Source organism: Chrysemys picta, chromosome 13 (assembly GCF_011386835.1).
Source record: "Chrysemys picta bellii isolate R12L10 chromosome 13, ASM1138683v2, whole genome shotgun sequence".
NCBI classification, from domain to species: Eukaryota; Metazoa; Chordata; order Testudines; family Emydidae; genus Chrysemys; species Chrysemys picta.
In genome coordinates, this window is record NC_088803.1 from 5,208,252 (window position 1) to 5,232,842 (window position 24,591).

The 24,591-nt window shown below is 50.8% G+C and overlaps 3 gene segments (V, D, J or C); all 3 read left to right on the top strand.

The window, feature by feature from the left end:
• LOC101948672 (immunoglobulin heavy constant epsilon-like) overlaps window positions 1–24,591 on the top strand; it is a 375,427-nt gene that overhangs the window by 219,377 nt on the left and 131,459 nt on the right.
• LOC101947277 (immunoglobulin heavy constant gamma 2-like) overlaps window positions 1–24,591 on the top strand; it is a 193,920-nt gene that overhangs the window by 115,725 nt on the left and 53,604 nt on the right.
• Window positions 3,184–18,079, top strand: LOC135975401 (immunoglobulin heavy constant gamma 2-like). The segment is given in 3 exon segments: window positions 3,184–3,503; window positions 7,330–7,463; window positions 17,527–18,079. Coding segments are annotated over 3 exon segments (423 nt in total).

Sequence of the window (24,591 nt, forward strand, 5' to 3'; positions counted from 1 at the left end):
TTGAAAATCACTGGGGGTCTCGGTGGACACTTAATGATCTTTTCAAATATTGTTTGTACCATTAGCTAAGTATTGTAAAGCACTTTCGATAAGAGCACTTTATACAAATAATGTAAAAAAAGTTGGGGTGCGGGGTCTGGCCAGAACTTAGGGTGCAGGAGGGGGCTCTGGGCTGCGGGTGCAGGGTCTGGGAGGGAGTTAGGGTGAAGGAGGGGGCTCGGGGCTGGGGCAGGGGATTCGGGTGTGGAGCACTTACCTGGGGCAGCTCCCATTTGGTGCGAGGGGTGCAGGTGGAGATGTCGGGGGCTGCAGCAGTCAGGGAGGGCAGGGGGCTGGGAGTGTGTGAGGGGGTGCAGAAGTCAAGGCTGGGGGTGCAGGGTTAGGGTGCAGGAGTGGGCTGGGGGTTGGGGTGCAGGGCCCAGAGAGGAGTTAGGATGCAGGAGGGGGCTCAGGGTTGGGGCAGGAGGTTGGGGTGTGGAACGTTTATTTGGGGCAGCTCCATTTGGTGTGAGGGGTGCAGGTGGGAATGTGGTGGGGTGCAGGAGTCAGGGCATGAGGCGTGGGGGGGGCTGGGTATGTGTGGGGGGTGCAGGAGTCAGGGCAGGGAGCTGGAGTCGTGGGGGTGCTCCCAGCCCCCTGCCCTACCCCACCCCAGCCACATACCCTGAGCGGCTCATGGCAGGGGGTTGGGAGGTTATGTGTAGGGGGAGCAGGGGGGGGACCAGGTTGCTGCCCCCGCAGCTCCCCGGCCCTGGGGCCCCCTGTGTTTTACTGTAAATCCACGTCTGGTCCTGCCGGCACCAGGGGCTCCTGCTGCAGGCTCTGCCCCCACCAGCAGCCAAACTCCCCCACCTCTTCCCTGCCTCCTCCCCTGAGCCTGCTGCATTCACGCCCCTCCCCCTCCCAGCGCTTCCCCCACCACCTAACAGCTGTTTGCCGGCGCTCCTGGAGGGAGGGGGAGGGGCGGGGCCACAGCACTCTCGGGGGCAGGAGGCATAGAAGAGGTGGGGTGGGGCATTGGGGAAGGGGGTGGAATCGGGGCAGGGCGGGGCAAAGGTGGGGCCCCCGAACTCCCCTACACATACACCCCTCCAGCCCTCTGTCGTGAGCCTCCAGGGGCAGGGGGCGGGAGCACCCTCACAACACCAGCCCAACTCCTGCACCCCCTCTGCCCGCTGCCCTCTCTCCTGCACCCCCTCCCACATTCTCACCTGCACCCCTCACACCAAATGGAGCTGCCCCAGGTAAGCGCTCCACACCCCAACCTCCTGCCCCAGCCCTGAGCCTTCTCCTGTACGCTAACTCCTGGCCAGACCCTGCACCCCCACTTCTGACTCCTGCACCCCCACACATACTCAGCCCCCCCAACCCATGACCTGACTCCTAACCCCCCCTCAGCCCTACTCCCACCCTGAGCACCAAACGGAAGCTTCTGCACACACACACCCCACATTCCCACCTGCACCCCTCGCACCAAATGGAGCTGCCTGAGGTAAGCGCTCCACACCCCAACCTCCTGCCCCAGCCCTGAGCCCCCTCCCGCACCCTAACTCCTGGAAAGACCCTGCACCCCAACCCCCAGCCTGATCCTGCACCCTAACTCCTTCCCAGACCCTGCACCCCTAGCCCTGAGCCCCCTCCCGCACCCTAACTCCTGGACAGACCCTGCACCCCAACCCCCAGCCTCATCCTGCATCCTAACTCCCTCCCAGACCCTGCACCCCCAGCCCTGAGCCCCCTCCTCCATCCTAACTCCTGGCCAGGCCCTGCACCCCAACCCCCAGCCTGCTCCTGCACCCTAACTCCCTCCCAGACCCTGCACCCCCAGCCCTGACTCCGGCTCCCCCCTCACACACTCCCAGCCCTGACTCCTGCACACCCTCATAGACACCCAGCCCACTTCCCTCTATGATTCCTGCACCCCCCCCACACACATCCCCACCTCCACCCTTCACACCAAATGGAGCTGCCCCAGGTAAGCGCTCCACACCCCAATCCCCTGCCCCAGCCCTGAGCCCCCTCCTGCATCCTAACTCCTGGCCAGACCCGCACCCCAACATTTTTTAACATTTTTTTTATAACGCGCTCTTATCCAACACACTTTACAATAGTTAGCTAACGGTAGAAGCAATATTTGGAAAGATCATTAAGTGGTCCCCTGAGACCCCCAGCGATAAGGAAGATAACAGAGAATGTTCTTTTTCTTGGCTGGGCCCCAAGGAGGGGCCACAAAAATGAAGCTGATCACAGGGCCCCAGTAACTCTAAATCCACCACTGCAGGACCAAGCTTCTGCCCTCGCAGCTGCCTGGCCCTGGGGCCCCCTGTCGTTGGCTCTGCGCCCACCAGCAGCCAAACCACAAACCCAAACCCTGTGATTTACTGAAAATCCGCCTCTGGGAAGGGGGACACCGGGCTGGGCTCGAGTGGGGTGAGGAGTGGGGCGGAGACTAGGATGGGCTTGGCAGGGCAGACCAGGCCTAGCGACTGACCTGGACTCTCCTGTCCCCAGAAGAAACGACGTTTCCCAGCAACATCCGGGTCCTCCTGGTGCCCCCATCTCCCGCCGCCCTGTACGTGGCCCAGAGCCCCATGCTCACGTGTCTGGTGTTCAACCTGCCTAATGACTCCGGCCTCCGGGTGGTCTGGTCCCACGACAAGCCAGGGTCCATTGACTATGATGCCCTGACCCTCACTAACCAGTCCAACGGCACCTTCACCGCCTCCAACTCCATGCCCATCTTCACCCGTGACTGGGAAGCCGGAGAGTCCTTCACCTGCAAAGTGGAGCACTCAGCCCTGCCCTCGCCCATCGTCAACTCGATCTCCAAGAAGCCAGGTAGGAGGAGAGCAGGGTCCCTAAGGGGAGAGACTCCCCTATTCCAGTCCCCAGCAGGGAGGGATGTTCCTTAAGGGGAAGCCAAAACCCCCAACAACCTGGGATCCCGGCCCTGGGTCCCTTTGCGTCCCCACGTGAGATGGAGACCATCCTATCCCCCATCCTGCGCTCCAGGACTACCAGCTCCCCGTCCCCACCCCTCCATCCTGGAGGAGAGAGACGATGTTCCTATCCCCCCCCACACAAACACACGCCCCATCCTTCTCCCTGCATGGCCCCTGCTGAGTGATGTGCATGGATCTCCTGTGTCCTCCGTTCCCATGCACCCAAGGCAGGCGCTCTGGCCCTGGCATCTATCTCCTGCGCCCCCACAACGAGGAGCTGAGCAGCTCCGAAGACTCGGTCAGCCTCACCTGCCTGGTGCGGGGGCTTCTTCCCCGAGGACATCTCGGTGCAGTGGATGAAGAACCACAAACCCAATGAGAGCTTGGAATACCTCACCACCCCGCCCATCAAGGATGGAGATGGAGACCCAAACTTCTTCCTCTACAGCAAGCTGAAAGTCAGCAAGGCCAGCTGGAACAGCGGGGACATCTACACCTGCATGGTCATCCACGAAGCCCTGCAGATGAAGTTCACCCAACGCAGCGTCAGCAAAGTCTCTGGTAAATGAAGACGGCTCCTCCCAGCCCCGCTGCTATCATTGTCCAGTACAGCTTCCTGTAAATAATCTCTGTGCCCCCAATGACAACAAGTGAATAAATGGAACTAGTCTGACCTCACACCCAGGTCTCCTTCTTGTGGTGTGACTGGGTGAAATCTGTGGTTCGCCCAAGGTGGACGAGGTCCCAGGTTGCAGTCTGGGAGAAGCCGAGATGCTACAAGGCTGGGGATGCCAATTCCCAGATCCTGTATGGGTGGATACATATATACCATGGATGGATGGGGAGATACATGGGTTGATGGAAGTAAGGATGGGTAGGTGCCATAGGAAGGAAGGATGGGTTGATACATGGGTAGATGCCATGGAAGGAAGGATGGGTTGATGCCATGGAAGGAAGGATGGGTTTATACATGGGTAGATGCCATGGAAGAAAGGAAGGGTTCGTGCCATAGGAAGGAAGGATGGGTAGATACGTGGGTACATACACACCATGGAAGCAGTGATGGAGAGGGGGGGTAGATGGACAATTACACACATACATACTGCAGAGCCCATATCCAAGCCCAGCTCAGTTGGAAGGCCAGGTGTTCAGAGAGATGGTTAGATGGATACATACATACTTCAGAGGGAAGGACTCATAGACCAACAGATATCACAGAGAGAAGGAGAGAGAGAGAGAGATTATTATTTGGATTAAAGTAGCACCTCCACCCCCAACTCAGATAGGGCCCTGTTGGGCTGGGTATGGCACAGACACCGTGGGAGACAGTCCCTGTGTCAAAGGGCTCACACCTAAATAGAGAAAGAGGGAGAAGAAACAGACAGCAAGAGGGGAAGGGACCTGCCCAAGGTCATGTCCGTTACCGAGCTAGAAACAGAACCCAGGTGTTCTGAGAGTCCCACCCAGTCCCACTAGACTGCGCTGCACTGAGGGAAGGATGGTTGGATGGTTCGCAGGTGCGGTGCCAATGGATAAGTGGATGGGGATGGATAGATAAATCTACGGTGAAGGTTGGAGGGGTACCCATTCCGAAGGATGAAGGGATGGATAAATGGATGGCCATAGATGGACTGCGATAGATGGATTGCCAGAGATGGGGATGAGTGGGGATGGATGGATGAATGAATGAATGGAGGGATGGATGGAGGGTGCATATGGTAGTGAATCAGTACCAATGGGGATGGATGGTGGTAGGAAAAAGAATGGATGGGGATGGACTGACAGACAGATGGATGGGCTGGTACAGATGGTCAGTGATAGATAGATGAAGATGAATGAATGAGTGAATATGGCAATGGATGGATGGATGACTGAGTGTGTTAATGGGGACAGATGGTGATGGATATATAATATATGAAGGGATGATAGATGGTTGGGGATAGATAATATATAAAGGGATGATAGATAAGTGGGTGGGGTTGCATGTATGGATGGAATATATGGGTGAGGATGAATGGATGGATGGTTAGGGATGACGATGGAGATGGATGGATGTGGAGGTAGGAGAATGGATAGGTATAGGTCAATATGGATGGACGGAAGATATGGAGGATGGTTAGAGATAAGGATGGATGGAGCGTGGGATGGCTGGGTGGGTAGGTGGATCGGTGGATTGCCAAGCCATCCCGGGCATCTCATTGAGGCGGGATCCTCTCTAGGCTATAACCCATGCATACCCAGAGGGGCACCGTATCAGGATCAGCATTTACCCTACACCCCCTTCCAACCCAGAGAGGAGTAGATGCCCCATGGGGATTTTCCAGACAGAGTAAGCAAGGGAAGGTAATTAAAATACCCTGACCACCACACACATTCCTCTGCTGGCTAGGAAGCTAAGGGCTCTCCTTCCACCCCTTACTCTCAGTGGCATCTGTGGAGGGAGAGATAGGACAACATACAGCAAACACCCCACAGCAGGGATCAGCTCCTGGAACTCAGTCCCCACAAAGTAGCAGCAGTAGTAGGGCTGTTATCTGGAGCAGACACTAAGCAGGGACTCACCTAAAGTCTCACTAGTTCAGGTGACATAGAGGGTCCAGGCAGTGGGGTGGGACAGATGATGCAGATGCCCCATCTCCTACCCAGCCCCTCACTCACACACCTCCCCCCCCCTGCATGTGTGTATCAGCCCCAAGGCTGGATGGGCGAGTGCAGGGCTCAAACCCACTAGTGCTGAGCACAGAGCTCACACCTGGCATTAGAGGGTGGGTAGCCTGCAGCGGCAGTATTAGGGCTGTTATCCTGGGGCAGTGCAGGGGCACACAGAGTAAGAGAGTGGAGCAGGTGGCTGAGAGAGAGCTCAGTCCAGTGCAGATGGACACACCTGTAACATGGCATGACCCAGGGACCCTCCCACCTGGGCTGTCGTGTTTGTACACACAGAGAGACACACAACACAGAGAGACAAACATGCACCCACACAGATCCATGCGCCTGTTCTCCACACATCCCTAGGGCAGGGGGCTCAGTAGGGGGCACCATGCTCAGGGAGCAGCATCTTTCATGTCAGAGAGAAACCTTAAATCCCATCCTTATAATACTTGTGGCTCTGTTCATAAAAGTGACAGTGTTCAAACTCCCCACATCCCTCAGCCGAGGCAACTACCGGCTGCACCTGGGCAAGAGAGCCCGGTATAAACAGGCCCAGAGGTGGCTGCGTTCCATCTGAAGTGACTCCTGGGTGTTTCATTACATTGGGAGCAGGGTCACAGAGGCACACGTGTGAAATTCATCCATCCTGGTCTTTAGGGAGCCCCCCCACCATGGCAGCATCCCAGCACCTCGCACACCTGAGAGCGATCCTGAGCCACCTTTCACAGGCAGAGAAACTAAGGCACAGAGAAATTCAACAGGCGTCCAAGCTTCAGTGCCAGGGTGTAGGGCCATGGCCACATGGGACAAGTGAGATGAGAGCTGGGAGGCTCTGCATCCTTCATTTCATCACAGCAGGCTGGCATGGGTGGATGGATGTGACTAGGGATGGATGGAGGTGTCTAGAGATAGACGGATGAATGGATGGGTGGAGGGGTGTGTTTAGGGATGATGGTTTGTGGTCATGGATGGATGGATGGATGAATGTACCTAAGGATTGATGGCTGGAGGGGTGCATCTAGGGATGGTTGGATGGATGGAGGTGTCTAAGGATGGACTGATGGATCGATGGGCAGTTTGTGGTCATGGATGGAGTGGAGTGGAGTGGAGAGTCATAGATGGATGGATGGAAGTGTCTAGGCATGGATTGATGGATGAATAGATGGTTTGTGATCATGGATGAATGGAGGGGTGAGTGGGGATGGATGGATGGATGTATTTAGAGAGGGATGGATGGTTTATGGGGATGGATGGTTTGTGGTCATGGATGGATGGATGGGTGGAGGGAGGGAGGGAGGGAGGGATGGATGGAGATGTCTAGTGATGGATTGATGGATGGATCGATAGGTGGTTTGTGGTCATGGATGGATGGAAATATCTACAGATGGATAGGTACAGGCATGGATGAATGGATGGAGGGTTTCTAGGGATGGATGGATGGATGGATGGATGGATGGATGGTTTGTGGTCATCGATGAATGGAGGGGTGAATGGGGATGGGTGGATGGATGGATACATCTAGAGATGGATGAATGGAAGGAGGGGTGTGTCTAGGGATGGAATGATGGATGGTTTGTGATCACGGATGAATGGATGTATCCAGAGATAGATGACTGGAGGGACGGAAGGATGGGTAGAGAAGGGGATAGGCAGGTTGGTATAGGACACACAATCTGAGCTCTCTCTGTCACAGTGGCTGAGTCAGAGTTGACGTCTCTTTCTCTCCCCCCAACAGAGGTGATCGTGTCAGGTGAGTTTTGCAGTGAGGATGGAGATAAGGAGCTAGACGGCCTCTGGTCCACCATCTCGGTCTTCATCACCCTCTTCCTCTTGAGCGTGTGCTACAGCGCCACCGTGACCCTGTTCAAGGTGAGAGAGAGAGAACGAATGTAGGAACAAGGAATGAACAAGGTTAGCACAGTAGAGGGTCTAATGATGCTGCCTTTGGTAGGACACTACTGAGAGTATCAATTCAGGACAAATTGTTTAGAGAAGGGCAGTTACAGCCCAAGGCTGGGGTTTCTCTACTTCTAAGGCACACCAAACCAGACAGACAGAGAAGACTTTGGTTTTATCCCACTGGCTAACAATAAGTCATACAAGCAATTCTCTTAGATACCTGAGTTTCCCAGTATCACCACCAGTGCCACTTGTTATGGGGACAAATGGTTATGAAAACCAATACCCAAGTAAAAGAAAAAAAGTTCTCCCAATCCCAACGGACCAAGCCCCAGACCCAGGTCAATATACAAATCAGATCTTACCCACATGTTTACAGTTCTTGGTAATAGCAACATATTAGTTACAACAATTACCATTAGCAATAACAATAAATTCATTGTACGTGTCCAGCTACATCAGGGATCGACCACCTTTGGCACGCGGCTCACCAGGGTAACCCCTGACGGGACGGGACAGCTTGTTTACCTGCCACGTCAGCAGGTTTGGCCGATTGCGGCTCCGACTGGCCGCGGTTCTCCACTCCAGGCCAATGGGGGCGGCAGGAAGCGGCGTGGGCCAAGGGATGTGCTGGCCACCACTTCCCGCCGCCCCCATTGGCCTGACGCAATGAACCGGGGCCAGTGGGAACTGTGATCTGCCGAACCTGGGGACGCAGCAGGTAAACAAACCAGCCTGGCCAGCCAGGGTGCTTACCCTGGTGCAGGGCCGCCCAGAGGATTCAGGGGGCCTGGGGCAAAGCAATTTCGGGGGCTCCTTCCATAAAAAAAAGTTTCAATACTATAGAATACTATATTCTCGTGGGGGCCCCTGCGGGGCCTGGGGCAAATTGCCCCACTTGCCTCCCTCCCCCACCCGGGCAACCCTGGGGAAAATAAACATTTAAAAGCCTTCCACATCTCGGCACAAACCCAGTTTTGAGAAAACTTCTTTTCAAGTCACCTTTACAAGGTATCCCTGGTTCTCAGCATCAGCTCGTGCTAAAAGGCTCTAAAGCTCATTAAAAGGGTTGGACAAATATTTTCCGTCAAAACTTTTTTTGGATCGAAAACTAGGGGTTTTTAAAAAGCAGAAAAAAATCACGGACAATGTCTGCTTTCCTTCAACATTTGTTGTGTTTTTTTTAATTGAAACGCTGAAATTAGTCTGCCAAAACCTGAACATGGTTTGGGGTTTCAGAAGTGTGTGGCCAAATATTTGCTGCTTGCTGTGTTTGATTGTTTAAAGAAACAATAAAAAAATTCTGCTTAAAAAAATCCAAAATTTTTGAACCACCTCAGCTTGTGACCAAACGCCTGAGCCCATCCAGTCAGAGATTTTTCCAGGTTTCTCATACTCTGCTGGCTTCCTTGACTCATATCTGTCTCCATAACTTTGGGTTCATTTAGGTTAGAACATAAGAACGTAAGAAAGGCCGTACTGGGTCAGACCAAAGGTCCATCCAGCCTTGTATCCTGTCTACCGACAATGGCCAATGCCAAGTGCCCCAGAGGGAGTGAACCTAATAGATAATGATCAAGTGATCTCTCTCCTGCCATCCATCTCCATCCTGTCAGACAGAGGCTAGGGACACCGTTCCTTACCCATCCTGGCTAATACACATTAATGGACTTAACCTCCATGAATGTATCTGTTTCCTAGAGACTGGCTCCATGGTGTCCCTCACAAACTGGAGACAGTTACTGTGGGTTTGTCTTTAGTATAGCTTATGTACATACTCCACGAACTGAGCATTTGAGCTCGTTCCAGAATCTGGGATGAGCCTATGTTGTGAAAACTGAAATGCTCAAAATAGCACATGCATGTGAATGGACACAGGGTGCTAAAATTAAATTAACCCAGGGGTTTCAAACTGGGGGTCGGGACCCCTCAGGGGGTCACAAGGTTATTACTGGGGGTCGCGAGCTGTCAGCCTCCACCTCCACCCAGCTTTGCCTCCAGCATTTATAATAGTATTAAATATATAAAAAGGTGTTTTTAATTTATAAGGGGGGGCGTCGCACTCGGAGGTTTGCTATGTGAAAGGGGTCACCAGTACAAAAGTTTGAGACCCACTAAATGAACCCCTCTGGAGCCTCGGGGAATGCAGGGGGGGGTTTCCCTTGGTAGGGTTGGGAAGGAGGTAGGTGGTGTAGGATATTGCTCTTCTCATGGGATCCCTCCCCCATGGCTCTCTTGGCTCTGTCACTGTTAATCTAAAGTGGCTAATTTGAAATGAAGCTCCTCTGCCCTGACATGAATCTCCCTATGGCACTGAAATGAAATGTAGACTATAATTTGGCATTTGAGAAGTGAAAGGGATGGTAGCCCTAAGGGAAAAGATAACAGCTTGGCTCATTGGGTTAAATAGCTGTCTGCAAGCCTCAAACTGCTGAATGAGCTTTAGGGTAGGGAAGGCTGTGCCTCCCCAAACAGCCTGGCCCTGCCCCCTATCCAACCCCCACCCACTTCCTGCCCCCCGACTGCCCCCCTCAGAATCCCCGACCCATCCTGCTCCTTGTCCCCTGCCCGAGACACCCTCCCAACCACCACCCCAGGATGCCACCCCGCAACAACCCCCCCGCACCCTGTCCCCTGACTGCCCCGACCCCTATCCAACCCCCTGCCGAGTCCTGACAGACCCCCAGAACGCCCATGATCCGACCCCCGTTCCCCATCCCCTGACCTCCCCCCCCCAGAACCTCTGCCCCCTCCCTGTCCCCTGACTGTTCCTGGGACTCCCTGCCCTTATCCAACCCACCCTCCCCCCCCCCGGCCCCTTACCATGCAGCTTACCCCCGCCTCCCCCCCTCCCAGAGCCTCAGTGCGCCGTGTCCAGGAGCGGCCCTGGACAGCGCTGCAGCGGCATGGCTCCAGCGGGATCTGAGCTCCCACCGCTCGGCCCGGAGCTCGCACCCCCTCCCCCTTACCACGCGGCTCTGAGAGGGAGGAGCTCAGGTCCCACTGGAGCCACGCCGCTGCAGCGCTGTCCAGGGCCACTCCTGGACGCGGAGTGCTGAGGCGCCGGGGATCAGGGAAGGCGAAGGCGGAGGCGGGGCCAGAGGGGAGCCTCAGAGATTCTTGTAGGGGCCCCTGCAGGGCTCGGGGCCTGGGGCAAATTGCCCCACTTGCCCCCCCCCAGGCGGCCCTGCCGTGGTGAACCACGTGTCAAAGGTTGCCAATCCCTGATCTACAATCATTTTTGTCATGCCACCCCTTTGGCTCAATACCATTGGGCTTTTGGCATTTTAGGGTTAACCTGTGGCTTTCCTTTGCAAAATTAACTTCTCTTTTTCCTCCTTGTCCTGAAGGATCAAACCCTGATTTCTTTTGCTTAACAGAATTCACTGGCTGATTGGGTGTGCTCTCTTTGCCAACAGCTATTAGCAAGTCCTTCTTCTCCCTGCCAGCCAAGTAATTTGGATCAACACAGACAGGAGCCTGTTCACCAGTTTTCAGATTCTTAACTGCTACCAATTCCATGGCTGGACTCTGTCTTGAAGAGATACCACACAAATCCAAAGAGTCTGAGGGTGAGAGTTTGCTTGCTCTCCCCTGCATCCTCAAGCATTCGACCATAAAACTGTTCTGCTCTAAAACATTAGTAGCCAGATCTGTCCTCAGACCCTGAAGCACAGACTCCTCGCTTAAAGAATCAGCGCGGAGACATTTCTCTCTCAACAACCTTGTCTCCCCAACAAACTGGTCAAGCACAGCCACTTGGTGTTATAGGGCCGCTCAACTTTCTTAACAGCTTCTACTCCGAGACCTTCTCAAAGCTATCCACACTGGATCTTTCAAAAGAAAAGTCAGTGGATCCATTCACAACAGAAAATTTCTGGCTGTTAGGAACTGAAACTTTCTTGATTAAATTACTTCCAGACCCTTCAGCTACAGCAAACTGCTTGCATGGATTACCATGAGGATTCCTTTCCCTAGGACCTTCTCTAAGCAACAATTCACCCTTCACAGAAATTCTGCCCTTACCCTTTTCACCTAGTGCTTGCTCTAAAGGAACACTTTCCTGAGCAACAACAGACTTTTTCTGGGTTTCACTTACATTCCGGATTACCTTTGGCTCATCAGGCAAATTTCTACACAATCCCCTTTTGGGCAAACTCATAGACTCACTAGATAAAAGGTTAGAGGTGCTCTCTTTCCCTCTGCAACTTTCCTCACTGTCACCGGCAACATGGAAGTTGTCAGGCTCAACACACACAAGTTTAGGAATTATTTCCTTCTTGCTACAAGTTTCCAAACTGTCAGTAGGTAACACAACCAAATCACCTTCATGCTCTCCTTGTGCCCTGGCTTTTCACATCAATTTGGTCAGCAAGACAGACATTCGCTGCTCATCTGGAATCCCATGCAGAGTGCATAAACGTTCGAATGTAGACAAAAACTTCTCTCTGTCTTCAGTATCTTTGTAAATGGGACAGATCCTTTCCCAGTTTCTTTCGTTATGGTGGGGAAGCGGAATGCCCAGTGGGGATGACTTTCTTCGCTCTCTCATTACTTGGAGCTGAAGTTGGTGAGCCTTCTCCTCAGCAGCCAGCAGCTCCATATGCCCCCTACGAGCCCTTTCCCCTCTCATAGAATCATAGAAGATCAGGGTTAGAAGGGACCTCAGGAGGTCACCTAGTCCAGCCCCCTGCTCAAAGCAGGACCAACCCTGACTAAATCATCCCAGCCAGGGCTTCGTCAAGCCCGCCCTTAAAAACCTCCAAGGAAGGAGATTCCACCACCTCCCTAGGGAACCCATTCCAGTGCTTCACCACCCTCCTAGTGAAATAGTGTTTCCTAATATCCAACCTAAAGCTCTCCCACTGCAACTTGAGACCATTACTCCTTGTTCTGTCATCTGCCACCACTGAGAACAGTCTAGATCCATCCTCTTTGGAACCCCCCTCAGGTAGTTGAAAGCAGCTATCAAATCCCCCCTCACTCTTCTCTTCTGCAGACTAAACAATCCCAGTTCCCTCAGCCTCTCCTCATAAGTCATGTGCTCTAGCCCCCTAATCATTTTTGTTGCCCTCCGCTGGACTCTTTCCAATTTTTCCACATCCTTCTTGTAGTGTGGGGCCCAAAACTGGACACAGTACTCCAGGTGAGGCCTCACCAATGTTGAATAGAGGGGAATGATCACATCCCTCAATCTGCTGGCAATGCCCCTACTTATACAGCCCAAAATGCCATTAGCCTTCTTAGCAACAAGAGCACACTGTTGACTCATATCCAGCTTCTCGTCCACTGTGACCCCTAGGTCCTTTTCTGCAGAACTGCTGCCTAGTTATTCAGTCCCTAGTCTGTAGCAGTGCATGGGATTCTTCTGTTCTAAGCAGGGCCGACGAGAGTGGGGGGGAAGCTGGTACAAATTACGGGGACCAGTGGTAAAGAAGGGGGCCCAGGCCCCGGCTTCCCCCCTTCTCGTCAGCCCTGTTTAGCCGGACTACCCTTGCTGGGGGGCCCGAAAAAAATTTTCACCAGGGCCCGAACCCGCTCTCAGAGGCCCTGGTCCTAAGTGTAGGACTCTGCACTTGTCCTTGTTGAACCTCATCAGATTTCTTTTGGCTCAATCCTCTAATTTGTCTAGGTCCCTCTGTATCCTATCCCTACCCTCCAGCATATCTACCACTCCTCCCAGTTTAGTGTCATCTGCAAACTTGCTGAGGGTGCAGTCCACACCATCCTCCAGATCATTAATGAAGATACTGAACAAAACCAGCCCCAGGACCGACCCTTGGGGCACTCCACTTGAAACCGGCTGCCAACTAGACATGGAGTCATTGATCACTACCCGTTGAGCCCAACAATCTAGCCAGCTTTCTATCCACCTTATAGTCCATTCATCCAGACCGTACTTCTTTAACAGGGATCAGCAACCTTTGGCACGCCAGCACATCCCTCGGCCCATGCCACTTCCCGCAGCCCCCATTGGGCTGGAGCCGCAAACCGTGGCCAGTGGGAGCCACGATTGACCGAACCTGCGGATGCTGACAGTAAACAAACCAGCCCGGCACCCTGGCGGACCACGTGCCAAAGGTTGCTGATCCCTGTTCTTTAACTTGCTGGCAAGAATACTGTGGGAGACCATATCAAAAGCTTTGCTAAAGTCAAGGAATAACACATCCACTGCTTTCCCCTCATCCACAGAGCCACTTATCTCCTCATAGAAGGCAATTAGGTTAGTCAGGCACGACTTCCCCTTGGTGAATCCATGCTAACTGTTCCTGATCACTTTCCTCTCCTCGAAGTGCTTCAGAATTGATTCCTTGAGGACCTGCTCCATGATTTTTCCAGGGACTGAGGTGAGGATGACTGGCCTGTAGTTCCCCGGATCCTTCTTCTTCCCTTTTTTAAAGATGGGCACTACATTAGCCTTTTTCCAGTCATCCGGGACCTTCCCCGATCGCCATGAGTTTTCAAAGATAATGGCCAATGGCTCTACAGTCACATCTGCCAACTCCTTTAGCACCCTCGGATGCAGTGCATCCGGCCCCATGGACTTGTGCTCATCCAGCTTTTCTAAATAGTCCTGAACCACTTCTTTCTCCATAGAGGGCTGGTCACCTTCTCCCCATACTGTGCTGCCCAGTGCAGCAGTCTGGGAGCTGACCTTGTTTGTGAAGACAGAGGCAAAAAAAAGCATTGAGTACATTAGCTTTTTCCACATCCTCTGTCACTAGGTTGCCTCCCTCATTTAGTAAGGGGCCCACACTTTCTTTGACTTTCTTCTTGTTGCTAACATACCTGAAGAAACCCTTCTTGTTACTCTTAACATCTCTTGCTAGCTGCAACTCCAAGTGTGATTTGGCCTTCAAGATTTCACTCCTGCACACCTGAGCAATATTTTTATACTCCTCCCTGGTCATTTGTCCAATCTTCCACTTCTTGTAAGCTTCTTTTTTGTGTTTAAGATCAGCAAGGAGTTGACTGTTAAGCCAAGTGGTTACCTGCCATATTTATTATTCTTTCTACATATCAGGATGGTTTGTTCCTTCAACATCAATAAGGATTCTTTAAAATACAGCCAGCTCTCCTGGACCCCTTTGCCCTTCATGTTATTCTCCCAGGGGATCCTGCCCATCAGTTCCCTGAGGGAGTCAAAGTCTGCTTTTCTGAAGTCCAGGGTCCGTATTCTGCTGCTCTCCTTTCTTTCTTGTGTCAGGATCCTGAACTCGACCATCTCATGGTCACTGCCTCCCAGGTACCCATACACTTTTGATTCCCCTACTAATTCTTCCCTGTTTGTGAGCAGCAGGTCAAGAAAAGCTCTGCCCCTAGTTGGTTCCTCCAGCACTTGCACCAGGAAATTGTCCCCTACACTTTCCAAAACCTTCCTGGATTGTCTGTGCACCGCTGTATTGCTCTCCTAGCAGATATCAGGGTGATTAAAATCCCCCATGAGAACCAGGGCCTGTGATCTAGTCACTTCTGTTAATTGCCAGAAGAAAGCCTCGTCCACCTCATCCCCCCTGGTCTGGTGGTCTATAGCAGACTCCCACCATGACATCACTCTTGTTGCTCACACTTCTCAACTTTATCCAGAGACTCTCAGGTTTTTCAGCAGTTTCATACTGGAGCTCTGAGCAGTCATACTGCTTTCTTACATACAATGCACTAACTCCCCCACCTTTTCTGCCCTGCCTGTCCTTCCTGAACAGTTTATATCCATCCATGACAGTGCTCCAGTCATGTGAGTTATCCCACCAAGTCTCTGTTATTCCCATGACATTATAGTTCCCTGACTGTGCCAGGACTTCCAGTTCTCCCTGCTTGTTTCCCAGGCTTCTTGCATTTGTGTATAGCCACTTAAGATAACTTGCTGATCATCCTGCTTTCTCAGTATGAGGCAGGAGTCCTTCCCTCTTGCGCTCTCCTGCTCGTGCTTCCTCCCGGTATCCCACTTCCCCACTTACCTCAGGGCTTTGGTCTCCTTCCCCTGGTGAACCTAGTTTAAAGCCCTCCTCACTAGGTTAGCCAGCCTGCTTGCGAAGATGCTCTTCCCTCTCTTCATTAGGTGGAGCCCGTCTCTGCCTAGCACTCCTCCTTCTTGGAACACCATCCCATGGTCGAAGAATCCAAAGCCTTCTCTCCGACACCACCTGCGTAGCCAGTCGTTGACTTCCACGATTCGACGGTCTCTACCCCGGCCTTTTCCTTGCACAGGGAGGATGGACGAGAACACCACTTGCGCCTCAAACTTCTTTATCCTTCTTCCCAGAGCCATGTAGTCTGCAGTGATCCACTCAAGGTCATTCTTGGCAGTATCATTGGTGCCCACGTGGAGAAGCAGGAAGGGGTAGCGATCCGAGGGCTTGATGAGTCTCGGCAGTCTCTCCGTCACATCGTGTATCCTAGCTCCTGGCAAGCAGCAGACCTCTCGGTTTTCCCGGTCGGGGCAGCAGATAGATGACTCAGTCCCCCTGAGGAGGGAGTTCCCGACCACCACCACCCTCCTCCTCCTCTTGGGAGTGGTGGTTGTGGAACCCCCATCCCTAGGACAGTGCATCTTTTGCCTTCCAATCGGTGGAGTCTCCTTCTGCTCCCTTCCCTCAGATGGGCCATCTAGTCCACTCTCCGCATTAGTACCTGTAGAGAGAACATGAAAACGCTTGCTTGCTTGTATCTGCATTGCTGGTGCATGGACGCTCCTCTTTCTTCTTCTGGAGGTCACATGCTGCCAAACCTCCTCACAATCCATCTGTCCCCGCTGCACAGCCTCCTCTGAAGCTTCAGAACGTTGTGCCCATAGAAACATATCCTGACGTCTGTCCAGGAAAACTTCATTTTCTCTTATGCAACACAGGGTCGATACTTGTTTCTTCAGACCTTGAACCTTCTCTTCCAATATGGAAACCAGCTTGCACTTTGTACAGACAAAGTCACTTCTCTCCTGTGGAAGAAAGACAAACATGGCGCAACCTGTGCAGGTCACAACAGCTGATCGCTCACCACCCATAGCACCTTCCTTCTAAGAGCTCTCGTCAGCCTCCTTCTTTCTTTCATCAGCTTCTCTTTCTAAGTCAGCATTTCTTTCCTTGGTTTCTCTCTCTCTGAGCAGCTTCTTTCTCTAATTCAGCCCTCTTCTGCTTTTCCAGACATCGAATGTTTGTTAATTTCTGTTCATGCTCAAGTTGCAGTTTATTTGCTGCCTTTTGCGTTCTGATTGCTTCTGCCGCTTCTGTAGTATCAGGTAAGGGCTGTGCTCCTGCTTTCGGATCACTGGCCAGTAACAGATCTCGCAGTTCTTGATTTGTAGCTTTCTTTTTAAAGTTTATCCCCTTTTCTGAACACAAGGGTTTTCAGGGCCTTTTATATTCTCTGCCCGTGGAAGGACCCCTTTTGTTCTTAATGTGGTAAATAACAGAAGCAAGATGGAGTCTGGAGTCACATGTGAAAGTCACATGTCCATGCATGACTCAGTTTGCAGGTCCATGCCATTGTTTACATGTTAGTTTGAATGTTCCCAGGAAAGCTCAGATGTGAATTGGCTTCTCCAAAAGTCCATTATCAGTTAAGTGTTTCTTGATTGGGCACTTACTGAGAATAGTCCTTTCTCAAGAAGCTGACCAAATCTTTCACTGAGGCTACTTAGAATCAAAACACATTGAGATACAAGTACAGAGCCAATATTCATAACTTCAACTACAAAAACGATACACACTTACAGACAGCACAATCATAACCAGCAAATCATCACCTTGTCATAGACACCTCACTCCACAACCTTTGCACAATATATGCTGCAACTATAGAACAGTGGTTGCGACAATGATCTGTACGGTCACAGTTTCTGTCAGTAACGTCACAGAGGGCAGCATGGAAGGGAAAGAAAGAAGAGAAGAAGGAAGGAGAAGGAAGAATGGGTGAATAAGGCAGAGACTGAATGAATGAGATACAGGCATAAAAACAGGAAGGAATGACACAGACAGACAGAGCAGCTCCCCCCAGCGCTGACCCCTCTCACCTTTGCTCTCTCTGTTCCCTGCAGGTGAAGTGGCTTTTCTCCACCGTGGTGCAGTTGAAGGAGGCAAGTGGCCCCGAGTACAAGAACGTGATCCAGCGCATGGTGTAGGGGCCGCTGCCCCTGTCCGCCCAGAGACAAGGGGCCAGGACTCCTGGCTCCATTGGCAACACCACCCTGAGTCCCACAGCTGCCCCCCGCTAGTGCTGTGCCCCTGGGAGACCCCCCTGGGGGGAGACAGGACCTCACCCCACATGGCATAATCAGCCCTCAGCCACTGGGGACGCCACCCTGCTGGGAGCTTGGCTGAGACCAGACAACTCGTGTCATGCAGGGAACCAGTGCCCCTAGTGAGGAAACAACCCCTCTCCCACTTCCCACCCTCCTGAGCCCAACAGTCCCTGCTCTGGGCTAGATCAGAGCCAGCGTCCCGTAGAGGGGAAAGGCCCCATGTCTCCTTCCCCACCCCCTGCGCCTGCCAGCCCCCTGCCCTGGGGCAGGACCATAGCCAGAGTGGTGTCTGTCATGCTGTATGTTGCATATTTAGCTCTTCGTTGGGATTTTTGTGGGCGGTGTGTGTGTGTGACTTTTGGTCTATGCACTGAGTGACAATAAATAAATAAATATACAAATCAGCCTCTGTCTCATTCATAACCTCCATCCCTGACTTTCAGGGACCCCTGACACCCTCCAGAGGGGCATGTCCTGTCTGGAGGGGGAGCCTCCGGGTATGGAGAATAAAATGATGGGTGCCCGCTGAACTGGCCCCTTTGGGAGATGGGGGCCTAGCTACAAACCCAGAGAGCTGGGGCTTCATCCCTCAGCCTATACAGGCTGGGACAGAGGGGCAGGAAGGGGAGATCTCTGGGGCAGGGAAAGCCACTGATCAGATACGGAGGCATACAAGAAAGAAAGAAAGAAAGAAAGATGTGTATGTATGAGGATGGACAGATGCGTAGATAGATCCTGGGGGACAGTGGCTCGCGTTCTCCTTGGTTAAATCCCCCAAAACCACCCTGAAATGCAGTTACCAATTGTGACAGGTTAGATCACAGAACCCCCCTTGGGAGCTGCCACCTGATGTGCCCAGACTACTTCTACCCCTGCTTTCCCTGCCAGCTCGGGACTCCAGCACCCTGTCTTGCTGAGCCAGACACTCCCGTCTGCTCCAATACAGACCCAGGGTCTGAATCACTTGCCCCAAAGCTGCAGGTTTACCTGAAAACAGCTCACAGAAGTGTTCCTGTCTTTAACACTCAGATGCCTAACTCCCAATGGGGTCTAAACCCAAATAAATCCCTTTTACCCTGTATAAAGCTTATACAGGGTGTGACAGACCCAGACCAGTGGGGTACAGGAGTCTGGTAGAGGGCAAATATTCTGGTCACTGGATGAGTAGTTTTCTGTTCCCTGAGTGACCAGAGCAGGGGCTACACTAGAGTAATCAGGAACCTGCTAGAACCAGTTAAGACAGGCAGGCTAATTAGGACACCTGGAGCCAATTAAGAAGAAGCTGCTAGAATCAATCAAGGCAGACTAATCAGGGCACCTGGGTTTTAAAAGGAGCTCACTTCAGTTTGTGGTGTGAGTGTGAGGAGCTGGGAGCAAGAGGTGCAAGGAGCTGAGAGGGTGTGCTGCTGGAGGACTGAGGAGCACAAGCATTATCAGACACCAGGAGGAAGGTCCTGTGGTGAGAATAAGGAAGGTGTTTGGAGGAGGCCATGGGGAAGTAGCCCAGGGAGTTGTAGCTGTCATGTAGCTGTTACAGGAGGCACTATAGACAGCTGCAGTCCACAGGGCCCTGGGCTGGAACCCGGAGTAGAGGGCGGGCCTGGGTTCCCCCCAAACCTCCCAATTGACCTGGACTGTGGGTTCTTCCAGCGGGGAAGGTCTCTGAGCTGTTCCCCAACCCACATGGTGAATCTCTGAGGCAAGAAAATCTGCCAATAAGCGCAGGACCCACCAAGATAGAGGAGGAACTTTGTCACAAGGGTAAACTCATAAATTGTTTGCCCTCTATAACACTGATAGGGAGATATGCACAGCTGTTTGCTCCCCCAGGTATTCATAGATATTCTGTGTTAACTAATAAGTAAAAAGTGATTTTATTAAACACAGAAAGTAGGATTTAAGTGGTTCCAAGTAGTAACAGACAGAACAAAGTAAATCACCAAGCAAAATAAAATAAAATGCGCAAATCTATGTCTAATCAAACTGAATACAGATAAGATCCTCACCAGTTCCAGAATGCTCCCTTTTTCATAGATTCATAGATTCTAGGACTGGAAGTGACCTCGAGAGGTCATCAAGTCCAGTCCCCTGCCCTCATGGCAGGACCAAATACTGTCTAGACCATCCCTGATAGACATTTATCTAACCTACTCTTAAATATCTCCAGAGATGGAGATTCCACAACCTCCCTAGGCAATTTATTCCAGTGTTTAACCACCATAACAGTTAGGAACTTTTTCCTAATGTCCAACCTAGACCTCCCTTGCTGCAGTTTAAGCCCATTGCTTCTTGTTCTATCCTTAAAGACCAAGGTGAACAAGTTTTCTCCTTCCTCCTTATGACACCCTTTTAAATACCTGAAAACTGCTATCATGTCCCCTCTCAATCTTCTCTTTTCCAGACTAAACAAACCCAATTCTTTCAGCCTTCCTTCATAGATCATGTTCTCAAGACCTTTAATTATTCTTGTTGCTCTTCTCTGGACCCGCTCCAATTTCTCCACATCTTTCTTGAAATGCGGTGCCCAGAACTGGACACAATACTCCAGTTGAGACCTAACCAGCGCAGAGTAGAGCGGAAGAATGACTTCTCGTGTCTTGCTCACAACACACCTGTTAATACATCCCAGAATCATGTTTGCTTTTTTTGCAACAGCATCACACTGTTGATTCATATTTAGCTTGTGGTCAACTATAACCCCTAGATCCCTTTCTGCCGTACTCCTTCCTAGACAGTCTCTTCCCATTCTGTATGTGTGAAACTGATTGTTCCTTCCTAAGTGGAGCACTTTGCATTTGTCTTTGTTAAACTTCATCCTGTTTACCTCAGACCATTTCTCCAATTTGTCCAGATCATTTTGAATTATGACCCTGTCCTCCAAAGCAGTTGCAATCCTCCCAGTTTGGTATCATCTGCAAACTTAAGCGTACTTTCTATGCCAATATCTAAGTCGTTAATGAAGATATTGAACAGAGCCGGTCCCAAAACAGACCCCTGCGGAACCCCACTTGTTATGCCTTTCCAGCAGGATTGGGAACCATTAATAACAACTCTCTGAGTACGGTTATCCAGCCAGTTATGCAACCACCTTATAGTAGCCCCATCTAAATTGTATTTGCCTAGTTTATCGATAAGAATATCATGCGAGACCATATCGAATGCCTTACTAAAGTCTAGGTATACCACATCCACAGCTTCACCCTTATCCACAAGGTTTGTTATCCTATCAAAGAAAGCTATCAGATTGGTTTGACACGATTTGTTCTTTACGAATCCATGCTGGCTATTCCCTATCACCTTACCACCTTCCAAGTGTTTGCAGATGATTTCCTTAATTACTTGCTCCATTATCTTCCCTGGCACAGAAGTTAAACTAACTGGTCTGTAGTTTCCTGGGTTGTTTTTATTTCCCTTTTTATAGATGGGCACTATATTTGCCCTTTTCCAGTCTTCTGGAATCTCTCCCGTCTCCCATGATTTTCCAAAGATAATAGCTAGAGGCTCAGATACCTCCTCTATTAGCTCCTTGAGTATTCTAGGATGCATTTCATCAGGCCCTGGTGACTTGCAGGCATCTAACTTTTCTAAGTGATTTTTAACTTGTTCTTTTTTATTTTATCTGCTAAACCTACCCCCTTCCCATTAGCATTCACTATGTTAGGCATTCCTTCAGACTTCTCAGTGAAGACCGAAACAAAGAAGTCATTAAGCATCTCTGCCACTTCCAAGTTTCCTGTTACTGTTTCTCCCTCTTCACTGAGCAATGGGCCTACCCTGTCTTTGGTCTTCCTCTTGCTTCTAATGTATTGATAAAAAGTCTTCTTGTTTCCCTCTATTCCCGTAGCTAATTTGAGCTCATTTTGTGCCTTTGCCTTTCTAATCTTGCCCCTGCATTCCTGTGTTGTTTGCCTATATTCATCCTTTGTCATCTGTCCTAGTTTCCATTTTTTATATGACTCCTTTTTATTTTTTAGATTTCAAGATCTCATGGTTAAGCCAAGGTGGTCTTTTGCCACATTTTCTATCTTTCCTAACCAGTGGAATAGCTTGCTTTTGGGCCCTTAATAGTGTCCCTTTGAAAAACTGGGCTATCTTGCTTATCACTTCAAACGTTTTTTTTTCTCTTACTTAATTGGCCTCTCAGAGTTGGTAAAAACAACAAGGAGTCTGGTGGCACCTTAAAGACTAACAGATTTATTAAGCTTTCGTGAGTTAAAACCTCACAAAAGCTTAATAAATCTGTTAGCCTTTAAGGTGCCACCAGACTCCTTGTTGTTTTTGTAGATACAGACTAACACGGCTACCCCCTGATACTTGACACCATGCAAGGCACTCAGAGTTGGTAAGACAACTCCCACCTCTTCATTCTCTCTGTATGTGTGTGTATATATATCTCCTCACTATATGTTCCACTCTATATACATCCGAAGAAGTGGGCTGTAGTCCACGAAATCTTATGCTCTAATAAATTTGTTAGTCTCTAAGGTGCCACAAGTACTCCTGTTCCTTTGAAAAACTGCCAACTCTCCTCAATTGTTTTTCCCCTCAGTCTTGATTCCCATGGGACCTTACCTATCAGCTCTCTGAGCTTACCAAAATCCGCCTTCCTGAAATCCCTTGTCTCTATTTTGATGTTCTCCCTTCTACCCTTCCTTAGAATTTCAAACTCTGATTTCATGATCACTTTCACCCAAGCTGCCTTCTACTTTCAAATTCTCAACGAGTTCCTCCCTATTCATTAAAATCGAGTCTAGAACAGCTTCCCCCCTAGTAGTTTTTTCAACCTTCTGAAATAAAAAGTTGTCTGCAATGCAGTCCAAGAACTTGTTGGATAGTCTGTGCCCTGCTGTGTTATTTTCCCAACATATATTTGGATAGTTGAAGTCCCCCATCACCACCAAATCTTGGGCTTTGGATGATTTTGTTAATTTTTTAAAAAAAGCCTCATCCACCTCTTCCACCTGGTTAGGTGGCCTGTAGTAGACACCTAGCATGACATTACCCTTTTTAGCCTAACCCAGAGACTCTCAACACTTCCGTCTCCTATGTCCATCTCCACCTCAGTCCAAGTGTGTACATTTTTAATATATAAGGCAACACCTCCTCCCTTTTTCCCTGTCTATCCTTCCTGAGCAAGCTGTATCCATCCATACCAACATTCCAATCATGTGTATTATCCCACCAAGTTTTAGTGATGCCAACAATGTCATAGTTGTATTTATTTATTAGCACTTCCAGTTCTTCCTGCTTATTACCCATACTTCTCCTATTTGTATATAGGCATCTAAGATACTGGTTTGATCTTTCCTCCCAGTTTTGTCCTGACCCTCCTTTCTCTCTGCCAATATAGCCCACACTCCCTCTCATTTCTGACCCATCTCCCAGGCCTCCATGTTCCCCACTTACCTGTGGGCTTTGCTCACCTGTCCCCGTCAAACCTAGTTTAAAGCCCTCCTCACTAGGTTAGCCAGTCTGTGTCCAAATAGGGTCTTTCCCCTCCTCGAAAGGTGAACGCCATCTCTGCCTAGCAGTACTTCCTCGAATAGCATCCTGTGGTCGAGGAAGCCAAAGCCCTCCTGGCAACAACATCTTCACAGCCAGGCATTCACCTCCATGATGCATCTGTCTCTGCCCGGGCCCCTACCTTTGACAGGAAGAATTGAAGAGAATACCACCTGCGCTCCAAACTCCTTCACCCGTACTCCCAGAGCCCTGTAGTCACTCTTGATCCGCTCAGTGTCACACCGCACAGTATCATTTGTGCCCATATGGATGAGTAGCATGGGGTAGTATTGAGAGGGCCGGATAATCCTCGACAATGCCTCCGTAACATTTTGGATACGGGCCCCCAGCAGGCAGCATACCTCCAGAGATAAAATGTCAGGGTGACAGATTAAGATTTTTACAGACTAATTTCCTGTTAGTGAGGGTCCAGCAATCACTCACCCCCTTGCACACAGTCCTTTGTTCCAGTTTCTTTCAAGTATCCTGGGGGATGGAGAGGCTCTCTTTAGCCAGCTGAAGACAAAACGGAGAGGTCTCCCAGGGGTTTAAATAGACTTTCTCTTGAGGTGGAAACCCCCTCCTCACTCCTATGCAAAGTCCAGCTCCAAGATGGAGTTTAGGAGTCACCTGGGCAAGTCACATGTCCATGCATGACTCACAGGTTTTTACAGGTACCATCCATTGTTTACATGCTACCTTGAATGTCCTCAAGTAGACTTCCTATGTGGATTGGAGCATTCCAAGATCCATTGTCCTTTAAGTGTTGCTTGATTAGGTACTTAATTTCAACATTCCTTTCTCCAGGAACTGACCAAATGCTCTACTGAGGCCTTGGCTACACTTGCAAATTAGAGCGCTGTAAAGCCTCCCCCAGCGCTGTAACTCACTCCCCGTCCACACTGGCAGGGCACTTACAGCGCTGTATCTCCCGGGGTACCCCGCTGCAGGTACTCCACATCTCCGAGAGGAATAACAGCTGCAGCCGAGTGGCTACGACTCCCGGGTGTGAGTGTAAACGCTTGCAGCGCTGTACTAATCACCTTGTCAAGTGGCCAATCCTCTCCATTGTTGTGACCGGCTGCAGGAATGCGGAAGTGCCGGTTTCAAAGCTGGTACCACAGAGAAAAGCAAACCGTTTCCTGTTTGCTTTGAGTGAGTGAATGAATGAGCAGGGGGCCAGGAGTTCAGAACTTGCAAAATAGAGAGCTGACATGCTCCAAAAAGCACTCTCTCTCCCCCCACACACTCCCTGTCACAACTCACCTCCCCCTCCCATTTTGAAAAGCACGTTGCAGCCACATGAATGCTGGGATAGCTGCCCATAATGCACCGCTCCCAACACAGCTGCAAATGGGG